The following is a 25,990-nucleotide window of genomic DNA, read 5'->3' as shown; positions in this document are numbered from 1 at the left end:
AACCGTTGGTTCTTTGTAGATTTTATTTGTTTTTCAAATACAGGAGAGTTAATGTACAGAAGGACAAAGAGTTTCATCAAGAACTGTACAGTATTTACACGTTTTTCTTTCCTTTTTTATGGAAAATCGGATTGTTTTCAAAATAACTCATAGTATGCACAGACATCAAAATGATAAAAATGAAATGACTATTTCCTCTTTAAATATTACTTATTTATACTCCTCCTTCCCACATGGGAAAGGGATAGTTCTTTTTCTTTGCACCTGCATGACTGATGATTGAACTGAAGCACAACAATGTTAAGTTTCAAATAAATGCAACCATTCTTTTTTCATTCTTTTTTTCCATTCTTTTTTTTTTATTTTACACCCACTGTATTTGATACAATATTTCTGTCTGGACGTCTGTTCTTTTGTATAGAGGGGAAGACGACTTGGATATGTGGGTTATGATTGTATACTGATCCTGTGGAAAATAAAAAGCTAGTTAAAACGTCTGGGGCAGCAAACCAGCGCGTGTGAGAGTTTTTAAGTTAAAAACCTCATATAAATAATAAAAATGCGTTCATATATTACCACACGGCCAACTGGTGCTGCCCTTTCACGTAGCACATGACAACAAGAGAGCGTTCTTAACACTTTTCATGTTTCTATCCACGATCACGCTGCTCACGGCACGCTCTGCACGCAGATTAAAAAGCACTCTCGCCTCCTTCCAGTCTTCTCAAAAGCCGAAAGCTGATGTTAGTCTTTTCAAAAAATAATTTATGTAAAAACTAAGCGGTGATAGTTTCTCTTTGAACTATTGTCTTTTATGACACACAGTTAACAAGACGTCAGTGACTCCTCCGTTGACTTGGTTTTTCGGCTCCTCCTCTTCTTCGTCCTCCTTGTTCATCCCCGTTTTTATCTCCTTTTTTTTTTTTTTTAAACAAAGATCCGGAGCCTTCGATGCCCCAACTTTTAATCCAGTAGGGTCCGACTCTCACAAAGTAAGACATATCTTTAGTGATTGGTCAACAACAAGACAAAATAAAAACAGGCCAGTGTCCGAGGTCAGGTCAACACGCCTTCTTCTCCGTCAAGGGCCTTAAAAACTCCTTGCTCGGATCTGAACAGATTCTGAAGAGGGGCTGGGGGCTGTACAGTAGGATTCATCTGTTTTTTATTTCTTTTTCAGATTCTCTTCTTATTCATTTATTTTTTTTTTTAAGTCATACTTTAGCTCTCTGTGTATCTCCTTATGAGGCAAACTCAGGCTTTGGTGCTGAGTGTGAGCAGCTCTATGAAGGAGCCAAAGAGGGTGTCCAGCCAGCTCTGGTTGGCCATGCACTGCTGCACCACTTCCTCTTGGCCCGGGTCCTCAGCCGCCTGCTCAATGGTGTTGGTCTGTAGAAGTGAAATGGAAACAAAGACAACTCTGAGCAAAGCGGGGCAATGAGCCAAACTGCAAGTATTCACCAACTAGAGCTGCAAAAATCATAAAACGTGATCAAGTTTTAAAGAATAACTGACCTCTTTCTTGCACTGTAGGAAGGTGTGGTATTTATAGTGATGCAAGGAGTGGTAGAGACTGTATATCCGGTAGGTTTCAGATGATAGTTTAAGGTCCTGAAAAAGAGAAATTAGTTAGTTTTATTGTGAAATTATACATTCTTTGTTTAAAAAAAGCTTTTACTTTGACTAGGTCATTCTACATCATGAATATTCTTCAAACTAACCCATTTTTCTAGTTATGGCTCTATAGTTAGGGCTGTTTTGCGGCAGAGAGGTGAACCCCAACCCAGTTTTAAGCACCCTCTACCATGTTTTTTTTTTTGTCAGAATTGTCCAGAATGTTGCTAAATCTTTCAATCTTCCATCTCTGTGAATAAAAAAAACACCCCCACACCATGATGCCGCTACCACCATGTTTCACAGACGGGACGGTGGTTCTCTGCCTCACATAACTTTTTTGCAATCAGGTCAAACATTTGTTTTAATAATTTTATTTGAGGGTACCAGAGTGATAGGACTGAAAACCAATATAGACCTCTTGTCAGATTTGAATAAAAGCAATGTCTTTTGTTTACTTCATTAGTACATGCAAAATCTCCATGAAATACATTGCACTTATAGTATAAAGTAATGTTAGAGGAAAGATATGGCCAAATGTACAAAAGCTAGACTAAGGGAAATAAATAAATAGTCTTAAGTATTAGATATCTCTGCACCCACACAGAATTCCCACCAAGTTTTAAAATGTCCTTTTTTATTTTATGTCTTTCTTTTTTTACTGTGTTTTGCATGCATTATCATTATGAAAACCAAGCAAGGTTAAAAAGACTCAATTTCTACAGGTATCAGTGCAAAATTAATAAATAAAATAATTTGGATAGAACTGGTTGTGGTTGGGTGGAGTTACTAAGACAAAAAACCCTGCAAAATCCTTCTGACCCATAAGCCAGTGAGTCAGTAAAACATTGCCGATAAAGCGGTACTGCTTATCTAAAGAGCTGAGAATCAAAAACAACAAAAAAGAAAATAATCTTCATTTTAATGAGTGAAGAAGTCAAGGTTATTTAAAAAGAATAGAAATAGAAACTTTTTTTTCCTAACAACTATTAAGTAATAAAAAAAACAACAAATTTATTGTTTTTTAATATTTATAAATTACATTTATAGCCTGCAGTGCAGGCCACATGAAAGCAGCGATTTAGGAACCTCAGATCATACAGTTTGGAAATGGCTTTTATAAGGAAAAAAAAAAAAAACAACTTGAATGAATTGAAACACTATGTAAGCTCCAGTTTCAAATTAACAGTTTACTCCAAATGATGCATTTTTAGAGCTGTAATAGAGCGCCACATACAGGCCAAACATAGTGTTGCAAGAATTAAGACAATTCCAGAGATAATGATAGTGACTGCTTGGGAGAACGCTGGATTTAATAGTAGTGAATTCTGTTTTAACCTTTTTTGTTTAGCTTTTTTAGACCTTTGATGTGTTTTTAAATAGGAGGAAATCTATTTAAGATGTTTTACACTTAAAGAAAGCTTCCCTACCTGTGGTTTAGGCAGGGTTTTCTTGACACGGTTGAGGGTCTTTCGGTTGTAAGCGTCACCAGCAAGCCGCACCCTCACCACTCTGGTGTCCAGAGAGTCTGCCATCATTTGGGGGTAAGCATGCAGAACATCCTGTAAAAACAAAACAAACAAAAAAAAAGATGTTTTTTAATTTAGAAACAGCTAAAAAGGTATAGCAAATACTTTCAATATTATTGGTTTTCTATTTAAAAAGAAAATGTTGTTTACAAATACTGGAATATTGCATTTTGAAAGGATTTATCAGACTTTTTAGGTTTTTCAAGTTTTTAATCAGATTGATTTTCTTTGTATTTCTGTGAAAGTAGGCATTTCAAGCTAATTTTATAAACAATAGTCTGATGTGAACACATGCTCTTATGGTCCTCTCTACATTTTAGTGTCCATCTCTCTGAAACTCTGTATTTTCAAATATGAAAAAAAAAAAAAAAAATTTGACCACTTAATTTAAAGTGTCAATCCACTGCACCCTAATAGAATAACCAAGCAAAATTACAGGACAACATGACATATTTATACATTATCAGACATAAAATCGGTGCCACTCTAATTTTTTTCATCTCACTTCCTTCAGAGGCACAGATATTCTTTATCTCAAGACCATTTATCGTAATTCCAACATTTCCCATTTTCCCTTCATTTTTAACAGTAAAATATATTTAACAATATTTCTCCACATATTCAGTAGATGAAAATAAAAATCCTTATTGGTATTATGATAATGAAACTTAATAGGGATAGTGATCTATTTAACTAAATTGTAACTCGGACTGGTGCAAAAAATACAGAACTCTTTGAGAGAAATAAATGTAAAACAGCTGGTATTTTTAACATTGGGTAAACAAAAGCTAAACTGTCATGACTATACGAGTTTTGGGTGTTCTCCGACACACCCTGAAATGTTTTAATCACCTTATATAGACGCCCAATGCTACGAAGAATCAGAAGCTTATTAAAAACAATGTAAACAGAAATCTAAAAAGGAAATCAGTGGGGGGGAAATATCATACAAGGAAAACATTGTCATTTTTGTTTGACTAAACAACAATGGAGGAATTATAGGAGAGATCTAGTCGAGGAAGTTCTATGTGTCTCTTCATCTGAGTTCATATCATGAAGTAATAATATTTTATTTAAAAACACAAAATAATTATTTTGTACCTGGTATAGGCACTACTTTTTTGTTTCTGCATTTTGTTTCTGCATTTTTTATTTTATTTTATTTATTTATTTTTTCCTACTTGCTTTGAGTCTGTTTTATTTTCCTATATTTTCATCATGTAAAGCACTTTCTTTGTACTGAATTGTACTATACAAATAAATTTGCCTTGCCTTGCCTTACTTTGGAAGAAATCAAAAAAAATTCTCCATTAGAAAAAAATAATCGAAAAATTAGGTAAAAACCTTTTTCATACTTTGTTGATGATGTCATTTGTTTGTAAATCATTTATCAATTTGAGAGTTCAAAGCTGATGTTAATGAGCATTTCAGACAGAATGCAAAGAGCACACGTTTATACTTTGAAACCTATTATTTTCAACTCTGCTTGCAGGCAGAGTAGTTTGCCAGAGTTTAGTATGTGTCAGTTATGTATTGAGTGAGCCTGTATGAGACTTGAAAGCACACCAGTTTCACTATGCACTTAGATTGGAATCTATGTAAAGACCTTGGTGGCACAAATAAAGTAGAGCTTATAACAATGGTTTGCAGTACATCAGAACCACTGAGTCAAAACGGTTGTCAACACAATCAGGAGAGTTTGGTTAAGCAGAACCTATTGAGAAGTTTGGGGGATGTTCCTTTAGTTTGGAACAGATGGATTCAGAGACTCTTCTCTTGGCTAAAGCGAATAAAGACCAGACTTTTGCTCACTGTTCCAACATCCACTCTTTAGATACAACTTAATTTGAAAAAAGATTCTTAAAGTTCTAGAGATTCTAGAGAAAGACTGGGGAGGCAGTGATGTTTTGATGCCATTTGCTAATATTGTTCTACTGTGTGTATTCTAGTCCAAAGCCAGCGCAGCCATCTCCCAGGAAATCTCACAGCCCAAATGCTTCCCTTTGTTGACAAGCTTTATGTAGATGCATATTTCATTTTCTAGCATGAGCTGGTACCGTCCCACACTTTAGGTACAGATATCCGTCTTATTGACTAAATATGTTAAGGCTAAATCAATACATCACCCTCTTTAAGATAGACCACTATAACTAATTTGAAATTCACAAGATCATTAAGCAGCTCATCCATTTTGTTTTGTAATACTTGCAGAAGAAAGCGTTTGGTTTTTTTGAAATATAACTCCTGATGCTTGTAAGAGTTTGAACATGAAAAATTCATGCTGTTTTTTTTTTTTTTGTGGGTTGATGTAAATCATTTTGTTAGATGGTCATATGATATCACATCATATCACCCACAGATATGTTGACTGAATGGAACCCAAATTGAATCATGACAGACTTTGATAAGGCATCAAAGTAATAAAATCATTTATTCTTTTTTTAACAAACACATATAATGTATTGGGGCTGCACAGTGGTGCAGTGGGTGCCTTGCAGGAAGAAGGTTACGGCCTGGGTCTTTCTGCATGGAGTCTGCATATTCTCTCTTTGCATACATGGGTTCTCTCCGGGTACTCTGGCTTCCTTTCACAGTCTAGAAACATGACTTTTAGGTTAAATGGCTTCTCTAAATTCTCCTTAGGTGTTTGTCTGTGCGTGAATGGTTGTATGTCCTGTGTGTCTCTGTGTTGCCCTGTGATGGACTGGCGACCTGTCCAGGTACCCCGCCTCTCCTCCATTGACAGCTGGAGATAGGCACCAGCACCCTTCGCGACCCCAGCAGGGATAAGCGTGTCGAAAAATGGATGGATATAATGTATTGTGATCAAGCTGATGTTTTACATCAACAGAATCCTCAGATACCTGTGATCTCTTCTGGTCCTACGTTAGGCGTGACCAGCTTCTGGCAGAGCATTTGGCTTCACTACTGTGGCCACATTATACAGATGCATACTCATGCATATAATATACCATAGACATTTGGTTCCAGATACACACTACTACTAAATACTAAGCAGCTACTGACACATGCAACAACATTGTGTAATCATCATAGGTTTTGCTTCTTATATACACAGATTAAGTTGCTGTCTATGGGATACTCTCTCTTCTGTGGATAGTGTGGTGTTTTTTTTCTTTGCTGTTTTTTGTTGTCCGTTTATTTCCGTCTCATTTCATGTAAGTGTGGAAGCAGATTTCTAGTAGATCCTATATACATTCTTCGTTGTTTGCTTTGTTTTTTTTTCTTATTTTCTTTTCTCTCTCCCCCATCCCTTCCTCTCACTGTCCATCTCTTTCTCTCGCGTTAATTCTTATTCCCTATCCCTTTCTCACTTCAAATTTCGTCTCCAGGTCCGCTGCATACTATCTTATTCCCTAAAGGGTTTCTAATAAAGCTTCATACATAATTAGCAAGTGGAATCTTATGGCTACAACCTTAATGGTCTACTTGTGAAACCAAATTAATTCCCATAGCTATATTGGTAAAAAAAAGAGACAAAAAAAAAAAGAAAAAGAAAAAAGGTAATGTAAACATGGACATTTTTCTCAATATGCTGTAATTTCCATAATAAATATATTTTTATTGGTCTGATGTAAAATTCTCTGTTTTACAATCACAGATTTAGTTTTTACATTTCCCCTAAAGCAGAATCTAGGTGAACAGAAACCTTTAAATACCGTTTATCACTCTCTGTGTATTAAATTTACATGATAAGTTTAACATTTTGAAATTAATTATTTTTTAAATAAACTTTGCAATCATATTTTAAATTAAAAACATGTACCTGCAGATGTCTGCAACAGTGGTGTGTACAAATAGCATGGATCCAAATGAATGTGAATCAAATGAAAAGAAGAATTTAGCAGAAAAACCAAAACAAAAATGGGCCATTCCGCGTTACGTACGTAACCCATCAAAGTTTAAAGCTTGTTAAAAGGAAAAAGCAAGTGAGAATCGATTACCTGGTGCTGAGAACTCATGCTGACTTTTCTCAGTAACCTCCTCTTCTGTTCACCCAGGATGCTGTCAATCTTCCTCATCGGGGGCAGGTACAGCTCATCTGTAAGCCAATCAAGGTTAGAGGAATTTTATTCGTCAGCAGTCATACGGCTTCTTTTTAATATCAAGGACCGAATGTAAAGCCGCCTGTTACGTGCATTCCCACGACTTCTCTCCAGTCGTCACACCTTGTTTATCTAAGCTTGAAGAATTCATTAAAAGGCTGCTATGAATATGCACACTCAACTGTCAGCTAATCCTGTCCTGCTTTGATGTAACTTTGCTCAGCTGGCCCAGCAGCTGACACTTGGCAGCAGTGCTGGATATTCAACCTGACCATACTTTCTATTTTAAAGACAAAATCCTCTTGCTAATGTCTTTAAATAAATCGGAGTGTAAGGAATTTGAAATAGAAAAAATAAGTAATCAGACAGGAAAATCTGGTTAGGTTGGGCTGCTGAGGCAGGAGTTCTCACCGTCTGTGTCTTCCAGAGCTTGGATCATGTCTGGGTCCAAGGCTGTGCTCACCAGCATCTCCACGTAGCTCCTGAACATCTCCCTCATGGCACGATTGTTCACTCCTCCCTTAACTGGCACTAAGAGAGGAGAGAATTAACAGTTTAAAGCTGCAAAATAGAAATAAATTGGGTAAAATACTAATGATTAAAATAATCTCTCACTTTCATTCTCACTCGCCGCCTCATCAGAGGAGTCAGAGTCAGAAGACGAGGGTACAGAAGAGGGTACATTCAGCCACTTCTTTCTTTTCTTGGGTGGAGGTTCAGCTTTTACTTTGGTGGACTTTGACTTGGGTGGTCGCTCAGGTTTCTCCTTCTTCTCCAGGGTTTTCTTGTCCTCCTTTGCTCTAGCACGGTCCACAGTTGCGGCGCGTTTTTCCACCTTCTCCTGTTGCTGCTGTATCCGCCTCTCCGTCTTCTCCTGCTGTGGATGTATCCACTTCTCCGTTTTCTCCTGTTGAGGCAGCGTCCGCTTCTCTGCCTTCTCCTGTTGAGGAGGGGTCCGCTTCTCTGCTTTCTCCTGTTGAGGCGGGGTCCGCTTCTCTGCTTTCTCCTGTTGAGGCGGGGTCCGCTTCTCCAGCTTCTCTTGCTGCGGCTGTACCCGCTTCTCAGCCTTCTCCTGCTGCGTTTGCGCTCGCTTCTCCGCCTTTTCCTGCTGCATCTGTATCCGTTTCTCCGCCTTTTCCTGTTGCATCTGTACCCGCCTCTCTGCTTTTTCTTGCTGCGTCTGTACCCGTTTCACCCGCTCTCTCTCCTTCTCAGGCTCCTTCTCTTTCTCCTTGGCTTTGGACACAGCGGCAGCTACCTCCTTCTTGTCTTGTTGTTCTGCAGCTGTTGCCGGCTTTGATGTTTTCTCTTTTTGTTCACGATGGAAAGGTGGAGTCACTCGTTCATCTTTCTCTGCCGCTCTAGGTGGAGGTGGTGGTGGTGGTGCCTGTGGAGCAGGTGGGGATGCCATCCTTGGAAGAGACTGTCGCCTATTGAATGAAATAAAGTTTGGAGCTCAACTTTTTGCACAAAATAAATTGAAAATATAGAAAATGAATGGAAAATATACTGAGGATAATTTAGATCATACACTACTATTAAAACAATGAAAAGCTGATGATGGATAGCCTTCTTGATTTAACAGTACTTTACAGTTTGTATCAGTATGCAGAACCAATGCTGTCTATGATGAACTGTCTATGGTGATAAATCGTAAATGTTTTTGTATTTATGTAATGTATGCAGTGCAAAAGAGTGTGAAGTTACTCCATTTGTTTATAATATTAAATTATGTTTCTGCTGTAAATTATTTATCATTAATTATTAACATATCTGAAGCACAGTGTTCAGGATTTTGTTGCAAGTCACCACATTAATGTGTTAAATCAGTGCATTTATGCAAAATAATTAAATAAAAATTAAGTTTTTTGCTAAATATTTTAAGCTTATTTTATTTTTTATTATAATGATATCTCTGCCTCATATCACCCAGACAAATCAATGTTGCAAACTTTAAAAAATTCTTCTAATCACATTAAATGGCAAAAAATTTAAAAACAAATGTGTCAACAATGAATGGCCCCTGTCTTTAGAAGATCCTCCCTGCACAAAGGCCAGGAATGTAACTGTAATGTAAGGAAAGTTACCTGAGTCCTGGAGCAGCACGCCGCCAAGGTCTCCGGGAGCAAACCCTCACGTAGTCCTTTTTGTTAAAGTTCTCAAGAAACTTCACATATATCCTCTGGTACCGTCTTTTTGCATCTCCAAAGTAGCCAAGATACTAAAAACAGAAAAATGTTTCCACAATTTGTAAAGGTAGCTAACAAAGAAGATAAACTTTTAGGATATTTTCTTGTTCTTATGTTTCAAAATGTTGGAACAGGTGTGGTTAGACCACTAGAAGCCTGGGAGTGAACTCACATTGCTTGTGGCGCAAAACTGCCTCTGCCCATCTTTGATCTCTGGACTGAACTTTTGTAGCAGGGCTTTCTGCACTCTCCAGATGGGCGGAGGCTCCCGGCCTGTCTGCAGAGCCAGCTGTGCACAAACACAGGACCCACAGTTGTTTGTTAGAGAAACAGAGACGCATATACAATCAAAGGCATACCAAAACAATTAGAAAAAATATAAATACCTTAAGAGTCCGAATATCCTCCACCCGCACCACAAATTCATCCCTTTCTCTAAAGATGCCCTCCCCTCCACTCTCACTCTCATCTTCCTCGCTTTCTCCAACAATGGCTGCATCTTCCTGCTTCTGGGCGAGGTGCAGAGATGTGATCTTAGGAGCTGGAGGCTCCTCAGGAGAGGCAGGAGACTCTGGGGACGGCACGGGAGACTCTTTTCGAGCTGAGGGTGGAGGAGGAGGAGGAGGAGGAGAAGCCGGAGGTGGTGTGGCAGGCTGAGGAACGGTGGCTGGTTCAGGAGGGGAAGTTGGAGAAGGAGATCTAGGAGCAGCCGGGCTCAGGGGCTGGAATTCCTCCTGTTGCTCCTCTTGCGGAGGTTGCGGTGAAGGGAGTGAGAGGGGAGGAAGGGGGGAGTGAGACGGAGTAGAGGATGAGGCAGGAGATGGAGGGACAGATTGTTGTTCAGGAGTCGCTGGCTCTGGTTGAACCTCTGGAAGAGGAGCTAGAAGGAAGAAGGAGATAAAAAAATAAAAATGTTGGTGTCACAGTCCGTTCAGATGGTAATCAAGTAAAGTGGCTGCAGACTATGCGGTCTCTGGAAGATACTCCACCTCTCATCTGGGAGTTTTACTCACTTCTGTTAATGGTTGGAGGGTTTCTCGTTTGTAAAGCTTAGCTCTGACATTTCCACTAAAAGGGTGGTCAGTTTTATACGAGCCGCAGACCCGTCTGTTTCTCCTGAGACTAGTCTGACTGAACTGTTTACCAGTGTGACCAGAGGTATTTGAGGAGGCTTTTCAAGGTGTGAACGGAGAGAAGAAGCTGAGGCCTAGTCGAGGTGTTAATTATGGGTTTTTTTTGTTGTTTTTTTTAATCAATTTTATTCCTACGCTCCACTTCCTTCAATATGAGCACTAGAAGGTACATAAAACCAAAACACACAAATACTTTGTCACCACTGGAGAAAGAATGACTGCCATAAGCATAGAAACTAACAATTGGCATCACAAACCCTCATTTGGAAGGACTGGACATGTGGCTGTGAAAAAATTAAGCATTTTAAAATTTTAAACTCTTATTTCTCAGCCATCAAGGTACAAAGACATTTACTGTAATTTCATAACAAAAAAAGAGCAATTATGGGGTTTTAACAGACACTGAAGGAATAAGAAAGACAATTTGGGTTTTATTTTAAAGCTGTCGGTAACAGGACTTTCAACCACATTTAAATTTCTACCCATCGTTGAAACAAAGGTTACATAATTCGACCACATGATTTTTGTGGCATTTACTAGGAAAATAATAAGAATGGCAATAAAAAAAAATGTAAAACATCCTTGCTGACTTTCTTAGAAAACTGCGAGGCAGTGACCACATGACTCTGCAGTCAAATTCTCAGTACTGCTACTAAAGACACACTAATCCTGAAACTGGCTTATTAAGGACGCCAGCAGCATTAAGAAGTGAGATTTTATCACTAACCTGTGCAACATTATAATGTCAAATCTCTAAATATTTGTGGAGAAAATAATAAAAGTGAAATCCTCAAAAAAAATCCAAATTTAAAACAGTTATAATATTCTGCACTCAAAATTCCTAAGAATAAATTCCCAAACACATAAATCCATATAAAAGAGAGACTCTTCTAGCTATTATTTAGATAGCTGAATCCAATGAACATCTCATTAGCAGGAGCTCTGGATGACTGAATACTGATAAGAAAAGTCAGCTTTTAAATTTAGGTTAATTGGAGAGGAGATGCATTTAAAAGCTGTGCTGCAGTGTGAAAAGACAAGTTTAAATTTCACATTTCAGCAGACAGTGCACAATTCAAAGTGCTATACAGAAGAGAAAACGAAAAGTACACTGCAATGGCATAAGGAGCGACACAAATAATTTAACAGAATAAAAGTGAACAATTAAAATGATAATTTATATTTTTAAAAATGTTTAAATAATAACCCCAACCCTATCCCAGAACAAAAAAAAATAATAGCCCATACAAGTTTTATCTTCTTACTTGAAAAATTGCATTAATACTTATACATTATATTCTAAGCTGCGCAGTATGTTGGCATCAACTTCAGTGAAACTGGGACGATATCGATGACTGATGTTCATTTTGGTGGCGGTTGTGTTTTCGCAGCTAGAGCAGGGTGGGGTCGGCCATGTGGTATTTGTTTGGATAAGTGACAGGGATGCAGCGCAAAACTTGTGGGATGTTAAACTAAAGCAGAGAGGCGATGTTACGGGTGTGGTTGCATTTTGTTTTCATGGTGCTGAATATCAGTAAACATCAGTCACAGGAGAAATTTTATTTTATTTATTTTTTTTAGTTCTGGATAATCAGGAACCATTTAGATACCTTAAGTTGTTGTTTAAGAAGACATAAAATAAAACCTTAAAACATAGAAAGCCAAACATTAAAATGTAGCATTGATTTTTCCTTAATCTTGAGAAAACATTGACCATAAGAGAAAAATATCAAAACTAAATAAGGATGCAATGAGTTGCGGATTTCAGATATCAGGTTTTTGATATCTACATTTTTTGGCATCTTATATTAAAGTTTTCTGATCTGTAAATTATTATTTTTGGTGGATTCCCGTTTAACTTATAATATAAACACAAATACTGTATTTATGACATTCAAAGTAATTTATTCTACGTTAACAGTCATACCTTATTCATGCCAAGAGCCTGTTTATGCCTGTCATGATATGTGTAAGTGTTGTTGCTGTAAAACAGATCAGTATGGATATTCTAAAACAAAAAGACTACAGAGCATCCATTTTTCATTGCTTTAGAAAGCTACTACAAGCCATTAGTATGGTTAGCTTGGCTAGCAGCAAGCTAAGTGAGGTCCTAAACTTATTCAAAAGGCTCCCAACAATTTCATATTGATTAGGAGTTAAGTGATCATATAATTTAACAAATTATTTAAAAAAAGAGCCTTTCCTCAGCCTTTGTGTTATCTGCCTCAAGTCCTGCTCTCTCTCTACCAATTAAAGCTTTTTTTCCCCCCATTTTTCTTCTTTGTGAGAAAGACTGCTGTTATTTATCGTTCACTCTCAGAAAATGATTGGATTTCCAACAATAAAGGCCAATAATGTGAGACAAAAAAAACAAAACATCTTGTGACTTTTATTGATTACAGCCACAAGCCAATTTATTGCTGCATCTCTAGAGCAAAGCTAAGCAAAGATATCCATCCATTTGTTCTATAAAAATAAGTAAACGGCTGCTTTTAGAAACAGGCCGACTACAACTAAAAAGAAAAAAGCCCCTAAGAGCTCCACCTAAGGCAGGCGCATGGTTTGGTAATGTTGGCCATCTAGGTTAAAAACAGAAAAAACAAAACTGAACTTAGGTTTCAAGATCACTCAAACACAACCTTGCAAGTCTATAATAGCAACTGCCAATCACAATGACCTTAGAAACTCACAGGAAAGACAGACCTGCAAATCATGTGGTCGATGACCATTTTGAGTAGCTGTCCCAGCAGCAGATTATGAATCTGAAAGCCTCTAACCATTATCAGAGAGTCACTGTTTCTGCTTCTGGTTTAGTTAGACAACCTAAAGCATTTGTAATAACATAAGAATAATATATATATATATATATATATATATATATATATATATATATATATATATATATATATATATATATATATTTGAAAAAGTTAAACTCACCATCAAGTTTAGGAGCGCCCAGAGTTTCTAGCTCGGGTTCCATCTCCTCCGTTATATCCCGCTCTTCTTCTTCTGGTGTACTCCTTTCTTCTTCGTTCTCCTCATCTTTCTCCTCTTCCATGTCAGCTTCCTCTGGAGGAAGGATGTCGGGCTCCTCAGACTCCGGCTGAGAGTGTGTGGTTTGCACAGCTGGCTGTGGACTTAGCGCGGGAGGCTCCATTTCAGGGGTGAGAGGAGCCTGAATAGACTGAGTCTGGGGCTGAGGAGGCTGAGGAGGTAGAGGGGCCTGGATGTTTGAGGTCAGCTGAGGAGTGTCATACAGAGCCGAAATGGCAGAGGAGATACTCTTCTGAAGATCCTGGTTCTTTCCGACCGAATCTTCCTCGTCGGAGGAGAAAGATGGCAAAGTCTCCAAGTTTCTCTTCAGCTCATCTTCCAAGCGCTTGGGGCTGGGGCAGTTGCCAAGAGCCAGCCCCCCATTCCCCTCACTGTCTCCAAACGGAGGTGGTGGCGGTGGGGGAGGTGGTGCAGGAGAGAGAGGGCGCAGACCCCCTGCTTTACAGGGTGACGTTTCGCCGTTGTCATGTTCCATTCCTGGTGAGATGTCCAACCCCGGAGGCCTCTTCCCCGTCTTTAGGAAGTCCAAAAACGAAGCCACAAAGCCAGCTTTAGTCTCTGAATCCTTCTCATCTCCCTGGAAAAATCAAAAGAGAGAACATAGCTCAGCTGTAGGAGAAATCCTCACCACTATTAACCCGTGAACTTTATTTTACATCTACTTAAATGTAACTCAAGCATTCTGCGCTCATAGCAGGGCAATTTATCTTCTAGCCTTTACCCTTTCATCCAGTCCTTCTTCATCCACTCCTTCACTTATCATCTGGCTTTTCTGTTTGTTCTTGTCCTGGCTTCTAGTACTGTCAGTGCTGCAGGGGGGTCCAGGACTTAAACCGAGTGAGGGAGCGGAGCCAACCGAGCCGTCTGACAAAGCAGGATCGGTGCCAGACAAAGAGTCTGTCCTCAGCAAGGCGTCAGAGGAGGACAGAGTACCAACTGGCAACTTGATCTGCAAGAAAATAAAGAACAGTTATGAAGCTCATGATGATTTAAAAGTTTTATCAAAACAGGAATGTTGAGAAGCAGCAGTAGGAGAGCAGTAAAGGAGAAATACCAATCATCCGCAGGCACATTTTATATATTAACCTCCCCTCCCTCCTTCCACCATGCAGACATTACATTTAATACCTCCTGCTTCACACAATGCCAAAAGCACTGCACACATTTTCTGCGGTAGTTTGAGGCAGAGGTTTACATACAGTGAACAATGATGTATTTGAACAGCACTTGGCTTAAGTTCTAGTGATAAAAAAAAAAACTTGTGCTGCTTGTTTTGTTGTTGTCATAGTGTATTATTATTTTATTTATAGAAATTTTCCCTTAATATGATCAAAACCTCCCACTAAAACTTTCATTAGATTTTTGAGGAACAACAAACTTGTTTTGTGCCATCAATAAGGCCCTTGGATCATATTGGCTGTAAGTTTGACCCATTCCTCCAATCAGAAATTTGACAGCTGATTCAAGCTGCTTTCTTCCCATTTGCTACAGCTTTTAATGTTTTTTTAGAATATTATTTTCCTTTCATTTTCAGAAACTGTTATCCAATTAATGGTTCATAAACTACAATCTAAAGCTCAGCCTACACCAAGCATAGGCTGCCAACCAACTTAAATAACATGTCTGCTGACGAAAGCCTACATTTTTCCACAAGCTGTTGGATTATGAGGCTTTGTTATAACTTGTTAATACAGGAATGAGCAACTCTTAATTTCATGCTTTTTAATGCTCTTTTAATAGCTCTTAATAATAATTTTATTGCAACAAGTATCAATGACTCATATATACACAGCAAATTCCTTCTTCATCTATACTGTCGACAGCCTTCAATTCCTCGATTTCCAGCCACTTTTGTTGAAATTAGCATTTTCCCCATTCTACAGCTTCTTCTCTGCCTTGAGCTTCTTTTCCGAGCATACGGCTTGACGATCAGCAGAAGCAGTTCCGCTCAAATATATTGCAGTTATTTTTCGCATATTTGCAAATATATATACCGGTATCTTTTAAGAAATTGTTTTTATAAACATTTTTTAAAATAAAGCATTTTAAATGCCAAAATTATCCCATTTAATGAATTTCAATGCCAGTTCAGGCCTTAATTAAAAAAAATTATAATTTAATGACTTTTAATGATTTTTAATGACCCACGGATCCCCTGTAATAGTTAAAATACGCTACTTAAATTTTATAGCGCTGTGGATATAGATTTAAGCACATATTGACCCTTTTCATTTCTGAACTAAGTTGTATATAGGGCTGAAACAATCGATTATTTGAATAATCATCAACTAATTTAGTAATCAATTAATAGTTAACTGGAGTATAGAAACAATGCCTTTAGCTGACAGAGCAACAGACTTAAACAGTAATTATATCAAAATTGTAAAAAAATATATATATATTAATATTTTGCATTTAAGATTTAAAAAAACTTTTTCGTCTGTAAATATGCTCTATTCAGAACTCCTCAATTGGAAAAGTTTTAGTTTCACCTGCTTTAATTTCGGAAAAAAATTCTTCTTTAAAGGGACCTTTGGCTATCCGATAATTAATCGAAAAAAATTATTCACAGACCAATCAATTTGCAAAATAATACTTTGTTGTATTTTAAACCCACATAAATGAATCATTAAAAGCAACTTAGGAAACTGAAACTAATTCCTAATTAATCTTAATTTACGCCCAGTTCATTAAATATCAAATCCATAACCAATGTTTGGGGCATGATCCCGATCACACCTGGGATTTATTTTGCTTCTATTGGACAGAGAACCACTGACCTTGAGAGGTGGGATGGGCTCGTGATGCTGCTGCGGCTGGTGATGGAGCTGCTGTGACTGCTGCTGCTGAAGGTGATGCGAGTGCATCTGATCCTGCTCCTTCCCGCTCATCTCCATGTACATATCCTCCCTCCTTCCTCCTCTACCTCGGCTTCCTCGCCCTCTGCCTCGACCTCGTCCCTCCACGCTGAACCCCCCTCCAACTGTTGAGCCGCCCATTTCACCCATCATGCCCCGCGGGGTGTAGGGCTCAGGCATAGGGCGGATACGTGGCCTACCCCTTGGCCTCGGAGGCCCCTCCCTCTTTGGCCTGGTAGGCTTTCGGCCTCTCTTCTTGGGTCCGTCTGGAGGAAGAATAGAGTGCGAACCCATAGAAGTGTAGCCAGAGGAGTGGTAAAAATCGATGTCGCCCATTAGAGGGCTCAGGGATCCTCCTCCTCCCTTTCTGCAGCTAGACACCAAATCTGGTAAAAGGTCAGGCAGCCTGCGGCTGTTCAGCCGGATGTCAGCAGGCTGGTCGGCTTTATCTTCATCATCTTCAAATTCATATTCTTGGGCATAACTTTTCTTAGGTAGTGTGTTGGGGTCCCTGCGCTCCTTCAGCAGGTGGAACGAACTGGATTTCAGGAGTTTTTTGGGACGCGATGAGCAGAAAATTGGAGACTGGAGGCCTCCTGAACCTGCACCCGAGCCGGTTCCTCCAGGACCAGAGGAAAGCTTAGCTCCATTGTTGTTCGGACCGGCTGCATTAGAGCCCATACCCAAAGCTGGGGGCTGAGACTGGATCAGACCCAACTGTTCCGTGTTGACCGTGGAGGGAAGCTCATGCGTCTTAAGAGAGTCTAGATCCAGAGTCATGGTGTTGTTGTTGGCTTCTTCCAGACCATGACAGTACTGTTCATATGCCTGATCGCCACCATGGTGACCCATCATGTTGTAGCCTGGTCCACCACCTCCTGCTGCTCCTCCCGCACCCTGTCCAGCTTTCATCGAATCCATTCCTTCTTGCCCAGGATGGCTTTCGTTCATCTCCTCTTGTCCTGGACCGGCACCGCCACTACAGCTCGATTTATAGTCCTCCGCGCAAAACATGTCCTCCATTCCTGGGAAAAAGGAACGGTCCTCGTCTTGAAGCAGGGAATCCGGGAAGCAGATTGAGGTCAAAGGTACGAACCGGTTGCTCTGCTGGTTCTGCTCTGCTTTCTCTACTGGGCTGACTGTATCAAACTGGTGCTGATCCGAACGTTGTTGGTCCATTTGGCTCTGCTGTGTGGCGAGCTGGCTTGGGAGTGGCTGCTGTGGGTCGGGCTGAGACTGGGGGTGGGCTGCGGCCGAGGGTTGGGGTATGTGGTGGGGGTGAGGCGGCTGCTGCTGAGGGTGGGGTTGGGTATGAGGGAGGTGGGGGTGGGTTTGCTGTTGTTGCTGCTGAGCATGATGCTGTGATAGATGATGCATGTGAGACGGCGTGGATAAACCGATGTCGGGCTCAGAGAGGAAGGAGTGGAGCTCAGGGGCCGAGTGATGGGGTTGCTGCGGCTGATGGTGGGGAGGGTGCTGCCTCTGAGGCTCCTGCTGCTGCCTGTGGCGCTCGCCGCCGCTCCTGCCCGCGCTGCCCGGTCCGCCGCGTCTGTCCTCTGCGACACCAACATCACCGCTGGAGGTCTGAGAGAGAGAGCGCTCCAGCATGTCCAGGGAGGACACCACTGAGCTCTGTTTGACCTGGCTCTGGTCATGCTGATGGGGTCCATGGTTGTAGTGGGCGGCTGCCACTTCCAAAGCTTGGGACTGCAGCTGAAGCTGGAGCTGGGTGGTTTGAGACTGGGACTGACCCGGATGTTTACTGGAGCCCAGTCTCCCACCGGCACCTTCCATCACAGCTTGTTGCTGGCTAATAGAGTGCTGCTGCTGTTGGCTATGGGAGTCCATTTTGTGGTGCTGTTGGTGCTGCGAGTGAGAATCGATTTTGTGGTGCTGCGGATGCTGATGGGAGTCCATTTTCTGGTGCTGCTGATGCTGAGGGTGGGGATCCATTTTCTGGTGCTGTTGGTGTTGGCGATGGGAGTCCATCTTGTGGTGCGGCTGATGAGGCTCAAGCTTGTTGCGGGTGGTGTGGGACAGCACTGACTGGAGCAGGTGTGGCGGCTGGCGGGATTGATCCGTTGGGGAGTCCATGAGGGACACGGCGGCTTGGGACTGAGGGTGCTGCTGCTGCAGCTCCGGCGTTTTACGAGGGTAAGGAATTTCCGCGCTTCCTTGGGGCTTCTTTTGGAGCTCCATTTGGTGAGGCGGCATCTGCGAATGTGACGACACATGTTGACTGTGTGAGGAGTGTTGGGCAGCGAGGGAGTGCTGGGAGTATGGGTCACCCCGGCCGTAGTGAACAACGGAGCCGAGGCCGTCGTGATGATGGAGGTGCGAGTGGACTTGCTCGGCACTTCCTCGTCCGTTGCCGTTTCTGCTGCTCCCCACGGATCTGTCACTCCTTTGTTGCTGCTGTTGTGTCTGATGGTGGTGTTGTTGCTGTTGATGCTGTTGTTGTTTCTTAAGTGACATCTCTAGCTGGTTGTCCAGCCCAGAAATGGACCCCCCAGAACCTGTATTCCCCACACCGGCAGTGGATGTTGCGCTGTGTGTACGTATAACGCTCTGGGGGTGGTACCTCTCCTCGGGGGTCTTGCCCATGTCATAACTCATGCCTTTGCCCGAGTCGCTTGTGGGGGGTACCGACTGAGGCTGTGGTTGTGTTTGCTGGGACGTCTGCTGGGGCTGTGGTTGAGAGTGGTGATGAGCAGCCTGAGGAGCGGGGCTTGCTTGGGCTTGAAGGAGATGCTGAATCAAGAACTCATCATCATCGTCCACTTCCTCTTGGGATCTCTGAGAGCCCACACCCATCATGGACGTGTCCGGTTTTGCCTTTGAGGAGTTGGAATGATACGACTGAGGTTGGGAGGTGGGACCTCTGGTATCAGGGTACGCCTGGGGGGACGCGAGAAAAGTGGGCGAGAGAACTGAGGGAATGTATTTATTTGACCCAGCACCTCCTGGAGACTGAGTGGGACATGTTGGCACGGGGGAATGCAAACCTGGCCGGATGATGGCGGAGTTACCGGATGGGGAGGGACTGGAGTCTGGAATATGATAGGAACCTCCCCCGCTTCCTCCTCCACCTCTCTCGCTGGTCATGCCATTTCCTGCTGCTCCACCCGATCCGGAGTTCCCACTCCCTCCGCCGCTGCTGCTTCCTCCCCCAGACGCTCCACTACCTGATGACCCGCTTGACCTTAACAGGGCAGGTGAGTGACCTGGAGCTCCATAACCAAGGGATGGGCTCCCTGCTCCACCCAGAGAGGAGGGGAGTGACCCATAAGCAGAATCAGCTCCATATAGATCGGTGGAATAGGAATGGCTCCGCCCACCTAAACTTCCATAACCTTTTCCACCTGTACCAGAGCTCAAGTCTTGGGCTTGGGGTGAGTTGAAGCCCCCATAGGACTGTGTCAGGTGGGAAGTAGGGGGCTGATTAGGAGAATATGACTGAGTCTGTTGTTGAGGTGGAGTCTGTCCGGTAAGCGCAGATGTGGGGGTCTTTACTGGGGGCACTGGGGAGCCGTAGCCAGACAGACAGGACTTGGGGAGAGATTGCGGAGCTGAAGTAGAGGTGGAAGGAGGCTGTTGCTGAGGGGTAGGGGGAGGCGGAGCCGGTTGAGGAGGTGGCTGCTGTCGGGACGGAGCAGCGCTGGAGCTGGAGGTGGGAATTGAGTTTGAAGGATGAGCACCTGATGTTGCAGAAGATGACGACGAGGAAGAGGAGGTCGAAGAAGCTGAGGGGGGCGTATGAGGTGTTCTTGATGATGACGCGGAACTGCCTGAAGAATAGCCACTACTGGAACTACTTTTTGTACCCTTTCCAGCTGATGAAGAGGACGAAGAGGAAGATGAGGAGTAGGGAGGCTGAATGATGGGTCGATATTGTTCAGTGCGAGAGGCGGGCTTATGGTCAGACGAGGGGCTCTGGTCGCCCAGCGGGCTACAGGGAAGGCCAGCGTGCCTGTGGTGAGTGGCGATCTGTTGGTAACCTGCTCCTCCACAGCTGAGATAGTGCTGGAGAGAGTGAGCAGCTGAGGACGAGAGCTGTGACTGAGCGGGCGTGGGCCGTTGGTAGTGCTTGATGACGCTGTCCTGTCGGGGCATGGCCCTTTCCTGAGCCGAGTTAGACTGCGATTGGGACTGAGGCTGAGGCTGGGCTGAGGAGAACACTGAGGGGTTATAAAGCTGAGAGGATTGATCTTGAAGCTGAGAGGACAATAGATTGAACTGGTGGGACTGCAGATGCCTGGCAGAAGACGCCTGGGCTGACGTGGCACCAGTGGGGTCCTGACTGCCTCTGTAGGCAGCAGCTGCAGCACCCTGGGAGGACAGGAGTCGATCAAAACCCAAGCTGGACTGGGATGGCGCTTTTATGTGTATAAGGGGGTCATGGGGGGAGAGCAGACCATTGGACGTGGGGCTAAATGTGGGCGTGTCCTGGAGAGAAAGGGAGGCTGTGGGGAAAGAGCGACTGGAGAAGGATGCTGGATGCTGATAGGCTGATAGGGCTGAAGAGGAAGGGAAGGATCCAGAGCCAGGAAGGGCTCCAGAGATGAATAGTTCAGGAGGAGCAGGCGTGTGCATCGCTGTTAGAAAGAGGAAGACATTACACAATTACTGAAAAAATAAAACATTTATTACTCAAGTTACAAAAACACATTTAAAAGTGGTTTCGAATACAATTTAATCCTTAAAGATTTTAAAAGAATGTTCCACCACACAAATAGACAGAATTATAATTTAGACAAACACTTCCGACATTTTTCTAATGTCATATTGACATTAGGTCTGCTTAAATGTCAACACAACAGGGAGGACATAACATGGCCCCACCTGTCTGCCAGGACGGTGTGCGGAACTGAGAGAGGAGGGAAGAGGCAGAGGGTGGAGGCTGGGGACCTCGGGACTCCAGAGCTGAGATCAGGTTCATGACCGAGGCGTCAGGAGCAGAGGGGCTGGCGTGGTGTAAGCCAGTGTCAAAAAGCCCAGAAAGACCTTAAAGGAGGAAAAAACAAAATATTAAACTTCTGATTGAAAATTAAAATATAAAAAAACATTTAAACACAGAGAGGTACAAAACATAGAAATAACAAGCTAAGAGATAAAGAATGGAAGGTTCTGTAAAGCATCACTGTGTAACATCTAGCCACTAGGGGCACTAAACCTGTAACTTGCAGGTAAAGCATCCATGAAAGCTACAGGCAACACCAAACTGTCGCAAATTTAAACGCTTTCTGTTGTTTCTTGGGAATCAGATATTAGACAACTTTGGACCTGTAGAAATTATGGAGTTACTTGTAAGATGAGAACAGATTTACCCCTCAAACATCAGAGAACTAAAAAAATATGCCTGATCAGGTTAGGGTAACATCTGTGCTTTTGTCTTGATTACGCTCGTTACGTGAGCTGTTATGAAAAGTAGCCCGTCATAGAGCATCAATACAAGAAACCGTTGAAAATTAACCCAAGAAAATAACATAATGCATCTTAATTAAGCTAATAATTGATTATTTATGTTCAACTCGCCATCCTTTTGATGTAGGCATTTTACCCACTTCCAATTAATGACAGGCTAAAGACTTGCTGGTTTTCTGTTCATCAGACCCTGATCCATTCCTTTTAATGAAGGGAACATTTTGGACCAAACAGTGAAACATGTACATAATCAGGTGTCCCAACAGGACAATGATCCCAAACTTACTCTAAAAATTACATGTTCAAATGCAAATAAAACAGATGTATGTAGTGGAGGGTAAAGAATATGTGAGAATTAAATAAATCTAAATTGTATTCAAAGCTTTTCTTTAAATCTCCTTTTGTTTCCTTTTAATCCATCAAAATGATATATTATATGATTATTTGAATAGTTAATCTCAAAAACTGAAGTTAATTGTATATTTATGCCTTAATAAAAGAGTATGTAAACTTCTGAGCAGAATTGCACCTTCATATTCATGATATGTTGTAACATGATCAAGTCTCAGGTTTACAGTATTAGCTTTTGATCAATGTTGCCCAAAACCTGCAGAGAATTTGTAAAGCTGCATAAAAACGAAGGCAGGTTTTGGCACTCTGCTTTTCAAATTCCATTGATCCCTAATTTGGACATTTGTCAGTGACAATAACCTGCCAGAACCTGCTCAGTCTGACACAATACCTCACTGCAGGAGGGCCCATTATGTTGGGGACATGGAAGGTATGACATTTATCTTACCCAAACTCCGTCCAGCTGCTCCCCAAGCCCCGCCTTGGCCAGAGCTCCCTGGGTGGTGATTGGTGGCATAGCCCTGCAGAGGGTGTGGGGTGGAGTAGGCTTGTCTGTGAAGGAGCTCAGAGTCAGGGTGGGATGATCTGGAACTCCCATATACCAGACTGGGGAGGAAGAGGATATAGGGAAAGGGGGGGTGGAGGTGTAGATCAGTCTTCAGAGTATATTAACATAAATCTAATCAGTTCCCTAAATGTGACCCCTGAAAATGACAAGGAAGAGGCTAATGATTATGCACACCAAATCTCACAAGTGTATTTCTATTTTTCAATTAATATGTCATTTTTAATTTAAAATTAACTCAATTTGTTTTTTTAAAATTACAATTAGTTTTTAATAGAACCAAAAAGTATTAAAGTCAATTCATTCTTAAAAGAATGGCACAGTTACAACCATACACAGTTTATTAATGACTATTACAGTAGTCATAAATCTGTCAAGCCCACATAGGGGAGGTGGGTGGGTGGGGGGTGCACTTAATTTCAAAATGATGGTTTATTTGCAATCAATAACATGCATTCACAAGGAAATGTCATTACATGCTTGCACTAAGGTCCTTTATCTGGTATTTGCAGCTGGATAATTTCGCCTTACAGAAGGCAGATGAAATGCGTGGCTGCTTCATCAAATGCATGCTAGCATTTGTGCTGCTTGGTAGCATCACTGGGGAGTAATGCAGAGGCTAGGCCCCGACTGTGAAAGGCCTGCGCTGCGTATGAATACAGCACATCACACCATGGTGCAAAGTGCAGCTAAATGAAAATGAAAATATTTAGCAGCTTAAACCGCAGAAGAACAATTAGCATGTCAGTAAATGCTAATTAGCAAAGCAATGCAGCCAACAACTGGGTTGTGCATGCCGACCCAAACGTAAGCTAAACTGCATGCAAAAATAATGGATCATGTATATTTGTTTACCAAAATCGGATTTCTTAAAACGCAAATGCTGATCCTTAGAGGTTAAACACACAAATGGATAATTGCTTAAAGGTTTCTAGCAGAAGAATCGGGTTTGCTTGGAAAGGCCTCAGCTATGCTTCCCTGCAAACACAGAGCACTAGCACGCAGGCTAACTAAAGCTAAAATTCAGAGCTTCCTCTCGCATTCTCTGCAGCTCCCATCCTCATATCTCATGCATTTACGTGAACTGATTCAAGTCGAATCAAAATACAAATTGCACCTTCGATGCATATGGGAGTTTTTCGTCAGAGCTATAATATGCAAATGAGCACCGAATCCAACTGAAGCCCATCACTAATCATCTAAATCGCAAATGTATCCAAATGGGAATCAAAACAGTGTCTGCATCGGCCCCGTAAACATCACCTCACAAGGCTGGTTTTTATTGTGTTTTACAATGCAATACGAGTTTAATTAATACGCTTCAGTTTATCTTGTTGATTGCTGTCGGGGAGGGAGGGGGGGTTGCTGCGTCTGCACTCCTCGCAGTTTCCCCATCAATCCCTATGAATTTGTCTGTGTTCAGGCCTGCAACACAGGGAACAATAATTCCAATGGACACTCAGACATCCCCCACCTCCATCCATCCCGCCAGGTCCTACCTAAAAGCCCATGTCTGTCAATCACATTCAATTCACCCCCCCTTTACTCCCCCAGCCTTTTCCTTTCTCCACCCCGCCCACCCCCACGACACACGTTTATCCATTCCTGTTTATAATAATATTACTATGCAAACTCTGTGGATGACAATGCATTACGCACGGTGGTATAAATGAGGCTCCTGGCTCCAATTTGTTTACACTGAAGAGGGGGGTCACATCATGCCCTGCACAAAGTAGCACGGATTTGATGCATGCACATTGTCTGGATCCCGATGCATTACCTTTTTGCCGTTCTGTCGTAACTCCATCCTGCTCCTGCGCCCAAATCACCAAATCCTGTTCCCGGGTAATTTCTATCCATTTAGGAGCGGTACAATGCGTGAAAGCAACGAGAACAAAAATCCAGTCTTTCCACGTTCTCGCTTTCAAGCTATTTTCCCCGGTTTCATAAGCAAGTCCTCAGGAGTGGAAAACAGCATATTGAAAGAGAAATGGTGGGGAGGAGGAGAAAGCTGGATGAAAAAAGAGGGGGGTCTACGGGGTTACAATCCAACCACCTCCAAAAAAAGCCAGTCTTTCACCTTTTCCAGTGCCTTTATCATTTCCTCGGCCTGAAAGCAGTCATGGTCATGATGAAGATGCCGCGGATTTGCTCGCTGATGGGCGAATAGCTGTTTAAACATTTGACTTGAACGCGTCCTTTTTTCCACCGTCTCTCCTCCCCTTTCTTCAGGCTAGTTTTAGCTACGCTGATGCTAGCACTAGAAAAGATAGCAATCGACGGGGCCACGTTGGTAGCAATCATTCCCCCATGGACGAGCAAAAAGAAAATCCCCAATTTGAAAATCTCTTTTTTTTTTTCCTCCTGCCTCTCTCTTTGCATGCAAATGGTTCCCACCCCCCCTCCTCCGGAGCGGAACTGTGAGAAGCTAGCAGCAGATGCTAGCTGTCAGCAACGACGCATCAAAATAAAACAGGGCTGCTTTTATTTCGCCCCCAAATACACGCTCCTCTCTTTTCTCCAAAGGCCATCCGAGTAAAAAACCAAACAGGGTCGTTCGCACCTCGACCGGTGACGTAGGAGCACGAAAAAATGAATAAAAACCGAATGAGGAAGTGTAAAGAAACAGGCCGCGTTTTAATATTTTTTACTCATTTTCCTCCGGAGACGCCATTTTTGAAGGCGGATAGCCGCTGTCCGTCCTCCCTCTCCTCCTGTGTGTCTCAGTCGGTGTCTGCTGTGACCTCCATTCACCGGCTACCAGTCTGCCAACAAGCCCTGCTCGCTCTTCCACATTTTCATTCTTTGAAGAGAGAGGGGGGAAAAAAAACTATTAATCAACACCAAACACCGAGCAGCTCGCCCCGCGCGCTGCAGTTTGCTGAGACGCATTCGAGTACAAACAGATAAAACCCTCCTGATAACCAGATTTATTGAGCTGCAATATTTATGTTGAAAATTCATAATTTCACACACATCACACATATTTTCAAGCTAAATGCTGCCATTAGCTTGTATTCTAATGCCTATATAGTGCAGCCACTACAAGTCAATGAAGGATGATGATGATAATAAGACACATTTTTTAAATTGGTGAAAAATCTTTTTTTATTATAAAAATAAATAGTACATAAAAATACAAGGGATAAGACATTTTCTATCTATCTATCTATCTATCTATCTATCTATCTATCTATCTATCT

At 42.0% G+C, this 25,990-nt stretch overlaps 1 protein-coding gene across 1 annotated transcript; it reads right to left on the bottom strand.

The window, feature by feature from the left end:
* Nucleotides 1-6: 6 nt before the first annotated feature.
* Nucleotides 7-25,660, bottom strand: LOC107097214. The gene is made up of 15 exons (XM_015394270.1): nucleotides 24,568-25,660; nucleotides 22,671-22,828; nucleotides 21,290-21,451; nucleotides 16,370-21,042; nucleotides 14,311-14,538; nucleotides 13,473-14,166; nucleotides 9,786-10,279; nucleotides 9,572-9,688; nucleotides 9,298-9,431; nucleotides 7,826-8,640; nucleotides 7,622-7,741; nucleotides 7,109-7,206; nucleotides 3,045-3,176; nucleotides 1,516-1,611; nucleotides 7-1,389 (listed from the first exon to the last, which is right to left on the bottom strand). The coding sequence occupies exons 1-15, from the start codon at nucleotides 24,645-24,647 to the stop codon at nucleotides 1,255-1,257; spliced, it is 8,136 nt and encodes a 2,711-aa protein (XP_015249756.1). The 5' UTR covers nucleotides 24,648-25,660; the 3' UTR covers nucleotides 7-1,254.
* Between the last annotated feature and the right edge of the window lie 330 nt (nucleotides 25,661-25,990).

The sequence above is a fragment of the Cyprinodon variegatus genome, unplaced genomic scaffold, assembly GCF_000732505.1.
Source record: "Cyprinodon variegatus isolate N-32 unplaced genomic scaffold, C_variegatus-1.0 Scaffold679, whole genome shotgun sequence".
NCBI classification, from domain to species: Eukaryota; Metazoa; Chordata; class Actinopteri; order Cyprinodontiformes; family Cyprinodontidae; genus Cyprinodon; species Cyprinodon variegatus.
This window is presented reverse-complemented; position numbering and strand designations above follow the sequence as displayed.